General features: G+C 41.1%; 1 protein-coding gene across 1 annotated transcript in view; it reads right to left on the reverse strand.

The window, feature by feature from the left end:
• Positions 1-15,847, reverse strand: part of PREX2 (phosphatidylinositol-3,4,5-trisphosphate dependent Rac exchange factor 2) — a 487,967-nt gene that overhangs the window by 87,152 nt on the left and 384,968 nt on the right. The window contains exons 35-36 of the mRNA XM_077270643.1: positions 14,979-15,093; positions 2,930-2,996 (exon numbers count right to left, since the gene is read on the reverse strand). Coding sequence (XP_077126758.1) covers positions 2,930-2,996; positions 14,979-15,093 — 182 coding nt within the window. The remainder of the gene's footprint in view (positions 1-2,929; positions 2,997-14,978; positions 15,094-15,847) is intronic.

A 15,847-nucleotide genomic window follows, 5' to 3' on the forward strand; every position in this document is an offset into this window, starting at 1 on the left:
GCGCCCTGATTGTGCATGGTGCCGTAAAAGCGGGCACTGCAAAGGCACTGCAACGTGTGCTTAGTGTGCAGATCGCACTGTCGGGCGCTAGATAGAAAACATCCACCATACAGAGCAAACAACACTAGGAAGGGAGATGATTAAAGTGCGACTTTCACACATCTACACATACAGGATTTCAAGTATACACTAGCGCATGGCCGAGCAGCCATGCAAACCATTTATAGCAGTAAGTAGTGCTACGGGACCTTCCAGATGGTCCAATAGGAGGTGCAACAGGACCTGAGCATGTGATCCCCGACCTCCAATGGGAGGTCATCCCGTGGGCATGCTCAGTATGGAAAAAGCAGGACTTAGTCCCAGAAAGACCTGCTCGCTGATCAGTGCTGGCTACAAAGGCAGAGCCTGGAAAGGCAGTGGTAACCAGTTGCACAGTATCAGGTTGAGCCAGACACTGGGACCGACGTCTCCTCTGAGCAGGCTCCACTGAGGCTGGAGAAGAATGGGAGACTGCAGCGGACATGGTTCGAGATTCCCCCTGTGTGGAGGAGGGAACTCGACACCTAACATGCTCCTCTGGGAAATATGCAAATTGTCTCTTCAGAGAGGAAGAGGACTAGAACTCTAGTGCCACCTATTTGAAGTAGCAATCCTAACAGTCAATGTCGACCATTTAACATAACTAAGTCATGTGACAAGGCTCGTTTAAGGGTCAACATTGACTGTTAGGATTGGTACTTCAAATAGGTGGCACTAGAGTTCTAGTCCTCTTCCTCTCTGAAGAGACAATTTGCATGATTGCTCAAAGCAGTCACTGGTAAACAAATGTGCATGGTCAGCAACAATATTTAGGTAGAAATTGAAGTGATAGGGCTTTAAAAATCCTATTCTACCACAATTCAAGCAGGAGCCATGAATTCATATTTTATAATGCATAAATGTGGCAAGGCTTGTTAAAGAGTCAATATTGACTCTTATGATTGCTAACCACAATAAGTGCCACTAGAGTTTAAGTGCCCTTCTTACCTATAAGTCTTATTTTGCTGGCTTCGTACTCTCCACAAGGAGAAACATATTCCTTAAACCATATGCCAGAGACCTCTCATCTAGCCAAACCAGAACTTTTGCTTTGCACTGATGAGGAGCAGACACCATGAAACATGTATATCTGTAAATGGAGTTTCTGGTTTGCCTTCTTATTCTAAATCATGTGACAAGCATTGTAAAAGGGTCTATATTGATTTTTAAGATTTCTTCATTCACGTAATGGCACTAGTTTTCTCTTTCACTCTGAAGAGGCTATTTGTATGATACAGAAAGAATCAATGATCCTCTGTCATGAGGGTATCACATCCCCCTGGGAGACTTGGAGTTAGAAGGTCACTACAGGCAAAGAATCGCAGATCCTCTTTAGAGACGGTATGATTCATGTCCCATTTTAAATGTATTTCCTTTCCATCAGAGCTGAAAGGGTTAAGGACTCATTTCATGCTGGCTGGGAATACACAACATTGTTGATCTCAGCTGCCGCTGCTGATATAATTTTTCTCCCTATAGACACTAGGTTTGTGCGCTTCTTCCTTGCCGGTAAAAGAGTATTCTTCCTGGCAGTGTTGAGTTGTGTAGTGTTGGAGTTCAGAAGTGTTTATCTCCTCGTCCTTATTTCTATTTAGTTTGTTTGTTCCTCCCTTTCCCTATCCCCCTCCCTATTTTTGGTGAGTGTTTTGTATGACAGTGGTTTCCAGTTACCCCTGTCTGTCTTTGTGTCTTTCACTTACATTTCTGTCCCCTGCCACAAGGGGTGTGGATGGAACAGATTAGGGTTTAACAGAAGCATAGTAAGGTAGGAGACCAAGGCCTCTCTACCATCAAGAGTACGACTGGGACAGGGCTATCTAAGTTCCCCGTTTCAGGGACAGTTTTAGGTCCCTTTTCATTACTTCAAACCATCACATCGTGACATCCTCAATCCATTTTCTAGCCAGCAACTTTAACTTGAGGTCTCTGTAACAAATCTGGTATTTTGTCTAGAGCTACATGACCACTTCAGCTGCAACACTTTTCAGATGGCTAAAACTGACATGACGCTGGTGGTACTTCGCATCATAATTTAAGTGAATATGGTAAAATTGCCATCATGAAGTTGCTGCAGCTTCAACACACAAGAAGCAAGAAATCCAAATCTGCAGGACTCTTTGTAACTTGCATGTCACGGTAAGTTGATGGTTGCAATGCCACTTATACTATGGAGCTATGAAGCATCGGCAGTGTGTGATCTTTTGCTATGGGACATGCGATGTGGTCAAATTCGCTGTATAGCCGAAGCCTTCAGTTGTTAACACACTGTTGTGCGAAGGTTGTCAGTTTCTCACATACGGAACAAACCAAATTAGTTACTTTGTTCACATGTTCGTATTTCATCTACATAACAGCTTATCATGTTATTGTGCATTAAGTAAAAAAAAATGATTGATTAGTTATTTTATTTAGTTGATTAGGCAAGTGCATTTTTATGTTGCCATAAGGCAAAAAAAAAAAAAAAAAAATCAGAAAAACAAATTGGAAATCACCCTTATTTTGGTGAATTTTTAAAAATCAACATTTTATGTGAGTTTCCCATAACTATAGAAATGTCCTCCATATTTATCCATTAGGCCACTGTGGATTACATTTACCTATCATGCTGACTTACTTTTGGTTCTCTACCAACCATGAAAGCAGAACTAGCAGAACATCACACAAGCATGCTTAAACAATTGATTTCGGGAGCCTGACACATTTATTCAATAGAATGGAACAAATTGTGCAGGTTTAGACAGGTTTTTATTGTCGGTATTACATTGAGATCTGCATATATATGACTTCTTATCATGCCATTACTCTAAATTGTGATATGTAAATGTTCTCCTTAGCAACATAAATGATTTACCTTATCAATGTATGCAGCTTTCGATGTGGTATTTGGAGGCAGATTTGTTTTATCCAAGTAAAAGGCTCTAAAAAAATTAATACATATTAGACATGAATAACAATGAATTGACAGAACTAAAAAAAAAATTACGGGTGGACAGGTTTGTGCTACTGTAATAATGATATAAAATTGGAGTAGTGAATCCAAAGCAGCAGCTGGATGAGCCTATACCTGGGCTGAAGATGCTGCTTGTTGTTTCTCTGTCCCTGTGACTATATGACCCTTATAAAGTAGACTAGCTTGTTGGCACCACCTGGCATCCAGCACCTTGGGCACTTGCCTTACCACTAGTGTTGAGCATTCCGATACCGCAAGTATCGGGTATCGGCCGATATTTGCGGTATCGGAATTCCGATACTGAGATCTGATACTTTTGTGATATCGGGAATCGGTATCGGGATCGATATTAATGTGTAAAATAAAGAATAAAAATAAAAAATATTGATATACTCACCTCTCCGACGCAGCCTGGACCTTACCGATGTAACCGGCAGCTTCCGTTCCTAAGAATGAGCGCTTGAAAGACCTTAGATGACGTCGTGGCTTGTGATTGGTCGCGTGAGCGGTCACGTGACCGCCACGTGACCAATCACAAGCCGCGACGTCATCTAGGGTCTTTCAAGCGCTCATTCTTAGGAACGGAAGCTGCCGGTTACATCGGTAAGGTCCAGGCTGCGTCGGAGAGGTGAGTATATCAATATTTTTTATTTTTATTCTTTATTTTACACATTAATATGGATCCCAGGGCCTGAAGGAGAGTTTCCTCTCCTTCAGACCATGGGAACCATACAGGATACCTTCCGATACTTGGTGTCCCATTGACTTGTATTGGTATCGGGTATCGGCGATATCCGATACTTTTCGGGTATCGGCCGATACTATCCGACACCGATACTTTCAAGTATCGGACGGTATCGCTCAACACTACTTACCACCTTTTTTAAGTTATACCTCTGGGTTAACAACCCAAACACAGAGAGAACATACAAACTTCATTCAGATGTTTTCCTTGGTCAAAATTGAAGGCAATAGTTCCGTCATGGTGCTGCTCCCTTTTCCATGAAGGGGTATTCCCAACTCCAAGATTCACTCTATCACAATATGTAGTAGGAGTAATAATAATAATATTAGCAAATACCTCCAATTAGAAATGTAGTATATTTCTTCTGATTCGCTATGTTGTTTTTGCCTCATGTGCAGCACATTGTAGTAACTTAGGTTTCCTTGGTTATGACCACTTATACAGTGACAATTACTTAGTTGTTAGGTGTCGTAACCATGGATACTTAAGCTGCTGCAGTGCCCTGCAGATAGGGTAAAGGACATAGCGAGTCAGAAGAACTATACTCTACATACCTACTGGATGAACGATGGCTATACTCAATGATCTGACAGATGTCAGAGGCACGGATGATCAGGCATGCCGGATTTTAACATGCCCAATCCTTTATTTTTTCCAAATTTCCTATTTCCCACTCTCATTTGAGAACATATGCATCTCGGACAAACAAGTGTTGTTTTAAGTATGTGGCCAGCTTGTAATGTTTTTCATATCTCTTCATCTATTCAATGATGTGCCTTATAACATACGGTATACTGTAAAGCATCGTATTAAAAAAAAAAAAGAAAAAAAAGAAAACAAAGCTCGCACATGCGGTGTTTGCTAATAGTGTGACTAACTCCAAAGCCACTCACAATATCAATAATCAAAATGCTTTACATAAACACTTTACAATATTTTTTCTAAAGAATTAAAGAAAACCTGTCATCGGGTCAATAGTGGACAGTTCTTAGCCTTATTTTAATCCCGAGGCTTCCTTTAGCATTCCATTTTATTTATCAGCCATGCAGTCTCCGAAATATGGACCTTTTTATTTAGTGCTAATTTTATTGTATTTTCCAACGGTGAGCAGCTCAAAGGATTCTCTGGGAGCACATCTTTAGTCAGCTCTGCATTATTACCCTGTGGTCAATTTCCCCCTGGGTACAGACCATGGGCACTAATTAAAAAGGCCAATATCTATGGAACCGTAAGGTGGTTTAAAAAGAAAACAAATAACAGAACACTCAGGGGAGCAGCGGGAAAATGAGAACAAAAATTGTGCATTACTATCCCTCAGTTCAAATGTATTTGTGTGTTTTTTAGTATTTATTTTAATGGCTGTTAAACAGATTATCTTGGTAGATTTTTTCCATTCATGACAAAAGTGTTAAAGTATTCTGCATAGTACTTTAAGTGGTGGCATGTAATTTTGTCATTTATAGTTATGACACATCAGAAGATGTTTTTCAACTAGATTTGGTCTTACTTACAATTCTTAACACTTCATGTCAGATCACCACTGACACCCATATACTAATTTGCATTTAAATGGAATCGATCAGCAGGATTTTTTAATGTAATTCTTGAGCAGCACAACACAGGATCAGAGGTCCTGATTCCAGCGATGTGTCAATTAAAATCAGTGTTTTATCAGTAAGATAATTTTGTAATGTCTATGTAGTTTAAAGCTAATTTACAAACTAATAAAGAAATATTACATACGGAGATAGATAGATAGATAGATAGATAGATAGATAGATAGATAGATAGATAGGAGATAGATAGATAGATAGATAGATAGATATGGAATCGATAGATAGATAGATAGATAGATAGATAGATAGATAGATATGGGATAGATAGAATATATAGACATCCTGTAGACATATAATTTCACAAGCCCCCTACATATAATAAAATCGTGCCCTTTAGTGCCTTTTATGTGGCACTAAAGGGTGTTTAGCCTTATTTATCCTATTAAATAAATACATTATTTTGAAAAATGATGTGGGGTCCCCTTTATTCTTGATAAACACTCAAGTTTTGGGTGGCTGAGAGCTGATGTTTGTAGGCTGGAAAGGGCCTAATAACCAGGGACCTTCACAGCCTGATAATTTTAGCCCTAAGCCGTCTGCTTTAGATTTGCTGGTCATAAATAGGGGGGACCCAAGTCGTTTTATTTATTTATTAAGTTAAACAAAGCTAAACACCCTTCAGGGCCACATTAAAGGCACAAACCTGTGTAAGTTTGTTATATGAAATTATATATCTACAGAATATTTCTCTATTCTATTTATGTATTCTATATATCTATCTATGTATCTATCCATCCATCTATTCATCCATGCATCTACCTATTATCAGGGTTCTGACTGTGATTTGACTGTATTTGGCTGATGAAATTTGGTGGTTCCTTTGTGATGTGTGCATAAAAACTTTCTCACACCCATTCACCTGCATTGGCGAGTGGGGTATGATTCTCACATCCACTTGCAGCATGCTGCGATTTTTTCCTCAGTCCGATTACAGCTGAGGAAAGACCGTATTTTTTGGACCATAAGATGCACTTTTTTCCAAAAAAATTTGGGAGGAAAATGGGGGGTGCACCTTATAATGCGAATGCAGGCTTACCGGGGAGGTTGCTGCAGAGGTGTGGCGACGCTGTGGTGGTGCGGAGTGCACCTGAGCAAGGTCCCTTCTTCAGGATACTGGTGGCAGAAATGTGGCGATGCCATGGCCCAGTGTCCACAGTGAGCAGAGCCAAGTGCATCACCGGTTTCCCTGCGGCCATCTTCTTGAAGCTGTGGGCTGCCGGAGGCTTCAGAAAAATGGCTGCCGGAGTCCGTGCATGCACAGATTGAAATCTCGGCGGCACTCGGCTTCAGGAAAATGGCTGCCGAGATCTCAATCTGTGCACACGCGGCACAGATTGCTCCTGCTCCATGCTCTGCCTCACCACCGACACCAGACCTGCAACATCGCACCCCAGGACTGCAGCATTGCCCCACTTCTGCCGCCGCCGGCTTCCTGAGGAAGAGACCATGCCTTCTGTGACCCCGCTGTACCACCGCCGACCCTAAGGTAAGATACTTTAAATTCGAACAATAAGAAGGTCGCCCATCCTATAAAAATCTTTTTTCTGCTATTTTACACCCCAAAATTAGGAGTGCGTCTTATGTTCCGGTGCGTCTTATAGTCCAAAAAATACGGTACTTTCAAATGAGCACTGAATCACTGTATAACATTGGTCAGAGTGCAATGCGATGTTTTCTCGCTTTGCACTCGTATCGCCCAGAGCGGGGTACTCAGGTCGCTGGGCAGCGTTGGATTCAGGGGGTCATGGGGATGGCAGCTGTGCCCGATGCCTGTGGATTAAAAATAAAAAGAAAAAAAGTAAAACAAAAATTAAAAAGAATAGTTTGTGATGCCAGTTGGAGTGTTTGGCTGTAAGATGGCAGGCATTGCAGATGATCCCTGGGGGGTAGGTGATGATGGCAGTGCAGGTGTTTAACCCCCTCCAACTAGGGCTGGCCCCCAAGGATAATGATGGAAGTAGATGGTGCAGAGTAATAAGGCAGGAGACAGAGAAAGTCAGTATACCATTTAATGAAGTCCAGATGCAGTTTTAGAGGATGGACTACAACTCTCACTAGGTATACAGTCATCTCTGCACGATGGGAATTATCTCCCTCTTTTTTGATTCAGTATAAACTCCCAGCTGCTCTAATCCTTTGTGGGACAAAGATTTCCTGGAGTCTGAAACTTCCAGTACAGCCACGTACTCAATGTGTTTTCTCCCCTGGCAGCCAGCAGCGTAAATTCTATGTGAAGCACATGTTTCTTCTTGCACAATCCCCTCACTGATTCTCTGTTGCTATGGAGCTCCTGGGAAAAACACTTCACTGCTGGTTATGAAAACCACACAGCATCTCAGCTTGCCACCCGACTCTGGAAGCCTGGATGGCCTAGGGGCTGATGCCCTGATCCTTCTCAGCACTGTCCCTGGAGAGAGCACATGTCTCTCCTCCATGAACATTCTCCATTTTCATTTCACACACTGTCTCCTCACAGACTAACTATGCTCCTCCCAGTTAGGGTATCTCTGCAAAGTTCTAAGCTTCAGACAGAGTAAGGGAGCGGGGTAAATTGTGTGGGCAGTTGTCCCCAGCAGAGAAAGCATAACTCCCATAATTTACAATACACATATAAAATAGTACATGTTTGACCATTTTGTGGCGACACAGACACAGGGCGTCACACACTCGTCCATTTTATATGCTCGTATGAGCGAGCCCAAAAGCTGCCAATCTGTGGTGTGATCGGAGTTATGCACAGCTCAGCATTCAGAGATCTAGTTGATCTACAGAAGAAAAATAGTGATTCTAGCAATATGCTGTTCAGAGATTACATTGCAAGAAAACCTGGTGACAGATTCCCTTTAATCAACAAATGATTGTGGTGTTATAGTTTTAAATCAAAACGTTCACCCCTTGCACACTATCCCAGATACAGAGAATACTATCCCGGATAGACAGAGAATACATTTCAATGCACTTCACTTAATTACAAGAAGCATATGCTGCCGGGTTAATCACATTTTATGAGAAATTCCTAATGGAAATGCTGGCTTCATGCCAATTTCGACTACTGAATAGGAAGCAAGGTTTTCAAAGTGTTTCTATAATAGTAAAAGAATAGAATAGATTAATGGAAGCCTGACAGGAGATTTATTCTGCCTGAAATACAAGCAGCATGAGACCGGAACAGCCTCCTTTTAGAGACAACAGTTAAAAAAGGATTCAGATATGGTGAGAAGAGTTAAACGAACAGTAGTGTACGGATTCTCACAGCCTGTCTTGGCGTAATTACCAGGGGTCCACCATGTCCACCGAGTGTAGCTAAATGAGGACATGACAAATGCGCGATTACCTCATTCTTCACTATGCCCGTATATTTTCTTCTCTCTTTCCAATGATTTGCATTGAATTTTCTACTGTCTTGTTAACTCACTTGTTACATTTTCCACCATGATTACTAATTGATATTCTACTGTGACTCCATGTTGGACCTCAAGTTGCCAGGTCTCACAGCATCTGCTATGCCTACGATCCTGGTAATGACTAGACATGAGTGGATCAAGCAAAATTTGATTTCACCTGTTCATTCCAATTTTCCCTGGGAATCTGATTTACAGAGAAGTTATTCTCCACAAATTTAATGGCCCGTATTACATAAACATTGGATGTAAAAAAATGCATACAAAACATTTATACTCCCCTTAATGCTCAGCTCATTGGCTCCTCTACTCCTCATCATCACACGTCCAGTCCTTGTCGCATCTTCTCACCCCCATGAGTGTTGAAATGCCCACCTCTTACACCAAGCCGGTAAATAAGTCTTTGAAGAACCCTGGGAGGGTTGTGCGCCAGCACGCGAAAGGCCACGAAGTCATAAAGTCATGTGGTGCACTGTGAACTTTGGATTTCAGCAGTTGTGGTGACAGTAAGAAGATGCAATGAGGACCAGAACAGTAACAGATAGGAGTGCAGGGGCCAGAGAAGTGCTTGATAAAGTGAGAACTGTTTATTTTACATTTTTTAACCTTCTGATGGGTGTTTGTGGATCAGAGAAATAGTGGACATTTAGCTGAAAAAATTGTGCAACGCAGATTTGTGGAATATTTGTGTAGAATTCAATTTCACTCCAATATATATTCTCACCTCAAGTAGTGCATTTTACAATTGATCAGATTGTCCACATTTATTAGATAAGTGTCTTCAATGGTGCAATGGAGTAATCCAAATTGTCACCAAGAGCGATGTTCCTATACACAAACCCACTTAGATTCCACCAGTTTATAGAATGGACAGGTACATTCTATAATTCAGTTTGAAAGTGTAAAAAAATATAAAGGTTATGATCCTGAATCATTTTGCATTTCCACCTTTTTTATCTACTTTTTGATGTTTTTTCCACTTGTAGTCACTAAACATTGGCACAAATGTGCTCCAGTCACTCCTTGGAATGATTTTATCTACACCTGAAACTAGCACATTTTTACATCATTTTAGCGGAACATGCAAGTAATTGTTCCTCTAAAATGATGTAAAAATGTGCTAGTTTCAGGTGTAGATAAAATCATTCCAAGGAGCGACTGGAGCACATTTGTGCCAATGTTTAGTGACTACAAGTGGAAAAAGCATCAAAAAGTAGATAAAAAAAGGCAATGAATTCCACAGAACAAAAAAAAAGTGAGTAAAAAACCTCTATAAATGATGAATCATGTATGCACCCATAAAACCCAGCCACAAATTACTAGACACATAACACGAACCAGATTTGATGCTGTGATACCGACAGCTCTTCTTATACTTCATATTCCTGAATTACGCTATGTTTCTCAGTTTACTGCAGGACCCAGGAATAATCTCTAATCAGAGCTATAAATCTTAACCAAGACAGATCTCTGATATATCCTCGGCCAGGCTACATGTCATAAAGTACTCTGTGCTATGTATAAATACATACAGTAAATGTCCCTCATCTATTTACTGCTCCCACTGGCATTTTATTAAGACAAAGTGAATCCATGGATTTTATAATTTCATTCTGAGCGCATTAAACGGATTACTTTCGGGAGTAATAAGTAAATTAATTGTAAAGATCTCCTCCACTTCGACTTTTAATTTAAAAGAATCATTTTTATTGTTTTTCACAAACGCAAAAGACGTTCATTTATCTCCAGAATGTTTAGTTAATCAGAAGAGCAACATCCTTGACGTGCATGTCGAGGTTCTCATGGGGCCTTTTAGGAGTAAAGAAGCCGGCGTCACATTCCGAGAACTGGGGGACAGCTCTCCTCTTGTAGTCTTATGCATTTCATTAAGAATGTTCACACTATCTTAAGTTCTCATTAATCATTAATATTTAATCCATTCCTTACCAGAAGCTTAACCAAGGCCTGTTCTAGGAATTTGAAGCCCACTGAGACCACTGAAACCCCAAGTCTTAAAGAAAAGCTTACTTGTGCCCATTATTTAATAGAATTACAACTAAAAAGATGTAAAAAAAAAGTTAAAATGTAATAAAACATTAAAGAGGCCAGCTAAAAGTCAAGAGTGGCCAGATTGTGCTCTTATTTTACTCCCACTGCTTTACTGAGTATTTAAATTTTTGCCATTTTTAAATTCGGCATACAATTCTACAGCTATGTGCCATTTTATTCAGAACTCATTTTTATGATTTTTAAAGGGGTTGTCCATCCTTAGGATTCAAGTCCACAGTAAGTCTCTATGATTGCAGACTTCTGAATCCTCATAGCACTCACTGTGAAGATTCTCTGGAATGGTGCAGAATGTAGCGGGTGCGTGACCGCAAGTATGCAATTTGCATACTTGCAGTCAAGTGCCAACTAGATGTGTGTGGCCTCGCTCAATATAAAAGAATTGAGCAAGGCTGGACACGTCTAGTTGGAAAGTGTCGGAAAGGGTGAAAATTGCATACTTGCAGTCACATGTCCACCTGCTCCAGTGTTTGCAGTGGAGAATCTTCACAGTGCATTCTGCAATGATTCACAAGTCTGCAATCACATTCGGTGACTGCAGACTTGTATCCTAAGGCCGGACAACCTCTTTAAAGTGAAACTGTCATTTGAATTAAGTTGGCGCAGTTACACTGATTAAAATGATACCTGGGTTGATGAAATCTGTCTTGTGGTTCTTGTTTAATCTGTATTTGCAGTGTTCAGTTAATGACATTCTTGTGCTTTGGGATGGACCTGCGGACGGGCCTTTATTTGGTGCTCTGTTCATCCTTATGGACTTAAATCACGGGTCACTGAACTTTCAGTGACCTGCTTCATATTTTAAAAACTTTGCTTGTGCAGTTCATATTGTGGTCTTTGGAAAAAAAGAATGAAATACAGCAAAATGGCACCAGCACATGCACAGTAGCATCTATCGCTTTCCGATACATGATACTGAACATGCACCACTGGCAGCTCCATGTGGTTGGAGGAAAAAAGATTTGGCTGCAGAAAAATGGTGCCAGTGGTGCATGCGCAGTAGATCTATCGCTTGTCAATAGATGCTATTGTGCAAGCGCTGGCGTCATTTTGCTGGAGGAAAAAAAATTTGGCTGCAGCAAAATGGTTTCGATGGCAGTGCTTGCACAGTAGTATTTATCGACAAGTGATAGATGTTACTGCGCATGCAACACCGGAGGCGCCATTTTGCTGTAGTTACATCTATTTTCTTAAAGACCACAATATGAACTGCGCAAGCGCAGTATTTAAAATTGGAGGCAGGTCACTGATGGTTCAGTGACATGTCATCTAAGCCAATAAGGATAAATATTAGAACAGACCACCAAAAAAAAGACCAGCACGCAGGCCCACTGCAAAGCACGAGAGTCTCATTAACTGAAAACTGCAAATACATATTAAACAAAAACCACAAGACGGATTTCATCAACCCAGGTATCATTTTAATCAGTGTAACAGCATCAACCTGACAGTGCCTGAAATTTATTTAGCAAAATCCTGCTAACAGGTTCGCTTTAAGGGGATGTGGCTCCCAGGATTCTCTGGAGGCATATTTTTAGGCTGATCTAAATAATTACTCTATGACCACCGCCCCTTTGTAAAGACCATAAAAACTTACACTAAATAAAAAGGCTCATATCCCCAGAACCATATGGCAGATTTAAAAAAACAAACAAATAAAAACAACCTAATTACTCAGGTGACCAGCAAGAATAAAACAAGATAAAAAAAATGGAAACTTTTGAACTGCTGATGACAGTGATCAACAGATACAACCTGGGACAAAATTGCGCTGTTTCCTAGAGTTTCCTACATGATTCCCAAATATTTCCTGGGATTACAAAAAAAGGTTGCTGCCTATCTTAGAAAATGTACACTTTTGTCCATGGCTGTATCTGTTCCTGTAGCACATCCTCATTCTATTAAATGGGATCGAGCTGCAATACCAAAAACAGCCATTTACAAATGGAGTACTGCCTCAGGAAAAAAGCAGACATTTTTTTCAAGTCCTGGACAACTTGTTTACGAGCACTTGTCATTACTTAACCCATCATGGACATCTTGTACGTGTCTCCCCACCATGGCCAGTGCTAGGCTGCAGTGGTCTATGTCTCGTTAAAGCTGCAGACAAGCAAACAGTGACCTGCACAGAGGCAGCACTGGAACAATAAGTGGTTTTAAAAAGTTTGTATCATTTTAGTACATTTTCCACTCTTGGTCAAATTTTGTCCATTCTCAGAAAACATCTAAAGTAAAATATGTTCAGCTTTTCATCTCCATAAAAGTGTTGCTTAAAACTACAGGTACCGGTAAGTGGCAGATTGGCAGAATGCTCTGTACAGATTGTTGGCTTGATGCATGGTAGCATTGCCAGTGATGTCCTAGTTATTCCATATGCTAGAGATTTTATACTTGTGGCAGAATGTATTTGGATACTTTTGAAAAATGTTTTTCTGTAATAGAAGATGAATATATTATTGCATTGAAATCTTGACAAGAGATGGGCGAACCCGAACAGTAAACACCTACAGTTCGGGCACAGACAGCTAACACGGACTTCACCAGGAAGTCCATGTTACTTTTCGGGGTCGGCCACCCCGAACACCGGGTGTTTGTCACGCAGCAACACTGCTTTTGATCGGCGGTAAAATCATTACCGCCAGTCAAACAGCTGCAGTTCCTACACTGTCAAATGACAGCGTGAGCATGCAGCTATGATCGGAGGTATAAAGTTTACCTCCTATCATTGGTGTTGGCTGATGGGACTACTGCTCCCATCAGCTGCCACCTGCTGTCTCTAATAACAGTGAGAACAGGAGTGGCTGATGGGAGTACTCATCAGCCACAGCCTGCTCTGTAAATACATCATTTAAAAAAACACGGTGTGGGTTCCCCTGTATTTTTGATAATAGATGCACATTTTCTGGGCGACTGTGGGCTACTATTTTTAGGCTGGGGGGGCAATTCCATGGCCCCTTACCAACCTGAGAATACCGGTCCCCAGCTGTAAATTATTTATTTACATGGCAGGTTCCGGCTGATGAATACTCCTTGCTCTCACTGTTATTATCAGCAGCAGACGTTTGCTGATGGGAGCAGTAGTCCCATTAGCTGACACCAATTACCGGAAGTAAACATTATACCTCCAATCACAGCTGCATGCTCCCGCTGTCTTTTGACAGCATGGGAACTGCGGCTGTCTGACCGGCGGTGATGATTTTACCACCGATCAGAAGCGGTATTTGCCGCACTGTCATGCACATGACAGCAGGGGAATCACTGGATGTTCGGGCCCCCTATTCAAAAGTGAAAGGGTTCATGTACTGTTCTGGTACCCAAACTATTCGGCCAAACCCACCAGACCATCCAGATGTCTGCCCATCTCTAATCTTAAAGGAGTTCTTTGAAATTGAAAGATTATAGGGGTTGTTTGGCGTTAGGGTACAAGTCTGCAGTCACTTTATGTCACTGCAGACTTATGAATCCTCATAGTGAGTGGAATATGTGTTGTGATGATTCTCTGGTGCTGACGCCGGGAGAGGGCGGTCATGTGAGTTGCATACTTCTGGTCACATTCCGACTAGATGTGCCCATTCTTGCTTAATGCACTTGCATTGAGTGAGCCGTGCACGTCTAGTCGGCACGTGACAGCATGTATGCAAATCATATACTGTATATTCAGTCAGCCACTGCAGCTCCCGACGCCAGCGCTGGAGAATCCTGGCAGGTTGCAAAGAGCACTCTGTGGGGATTCACAAATCTGCAGTCACATAGAGTGACCTGATGCCATGGCTTAAAAATACTGTATATGGTGAAAGAATACTAGAGTGCCATACGCAATGTAGTGGCTATTCTTTATTACTACAGCTCAGCTCCAATTCCAGTGAATGTGATCTGAGCTGTAGTATATGCGCATTGATTGACTAAGCCAAGTGACTGTAATTGGAAGTTGAGAGAGAAAGGTCCGAGTGATTACAGAATGTCTCTCTAGTGTAATGTTATGGGGCTGCTAAATTACAGGGTCGCTTTCCATTTACTACCAGTTAGTAAAGCTGAAACATCTTTCATCATCAGCTTAAGGAGTGAGAAGAAGCAGAAGACATGAATGGCTGCAGATGAGCGTAAATCACTGGAGGACTCACCTTAGCTTCTGATTGTACTGTTTAACTTTCTCGAGTGAAGCAGCATTAATCTGGGCCTGAAATTCTTCAATAGAAACATTATCCTTGTAATAATAGCCATCCATACTCTCCAGAGCTGAAATAGGAAGAGATATTGCTCTTATTTTTTCTCCATTGTAGTCTGGAACATTGCACAGTTTCATGCTATTCTGATTTTATAGTCTCAGTGAGATTTTTAAGAAGAGCAGCCATCAATTGTAGGGATCATTAAAAGAATAGACATGGAAAGCAAGAAATAGGATAACATCTATAGGCAACTTCTCAATGAAATGTACTAGAATATGTAATGTCCAGAGACGGCTAATAATAAAGATGATAGGATAATTAATCATTTTATGTCACTTGCACATCCATACTCTACACTTGGTCCAGTCATATAAACTATGGTTGCAGGATTTTTTCACGGAGTTCACAGACCTTTTGCAGCCCTTTGTAAAAAGTCCTATTAGGGCAAGTTTAGGTATTTAAGGCTCCCAACATGTTTTAACATCCTTTAAATTGGCATTAAACAAGATGGTGCCACCTTATGCCTATCCTGTAGCACCCTCTTGTCATAGATGTGCACTGCACAAAGCAAAAAAAAGATCTGTTTAACAACAGAATAATTAGTCTCCTTTCAAAGCTTGCTGCCAAGGCAACCGGCCTCCCTAGGGTCCCAGAGTGGCTGGTTACCTAGGTAAGGAGTGTGCACCTCTACTAGGCTCTATGTTTTAGAATAGTGCTCCCCAACTCCAGTCCTGAAGAGCCCTCAGCAGACCATGTTTTCAGGATTTCATTAATAATGCATAGATTATGAAATTATCACCTGGGCAATACTAAAGAATGTCTGA

The sequence above is a fragment of the Ranitomeya variabilis genome, chromosome 6 (assembly GCF_051348905.1).
Source record: "Ranitomeya variabilis isolate aRanVar5 chromosome 6, aRanVar5.hap1, whole genome shotgun sequence".
NCBI classification, from domain to species: domain Eukaryota; kingdom Metazoa; phylum Chordata; class Amphibia; order Anura; family Dendrobatidae; genus Ranitomeya; species Ranitomeya variabilis.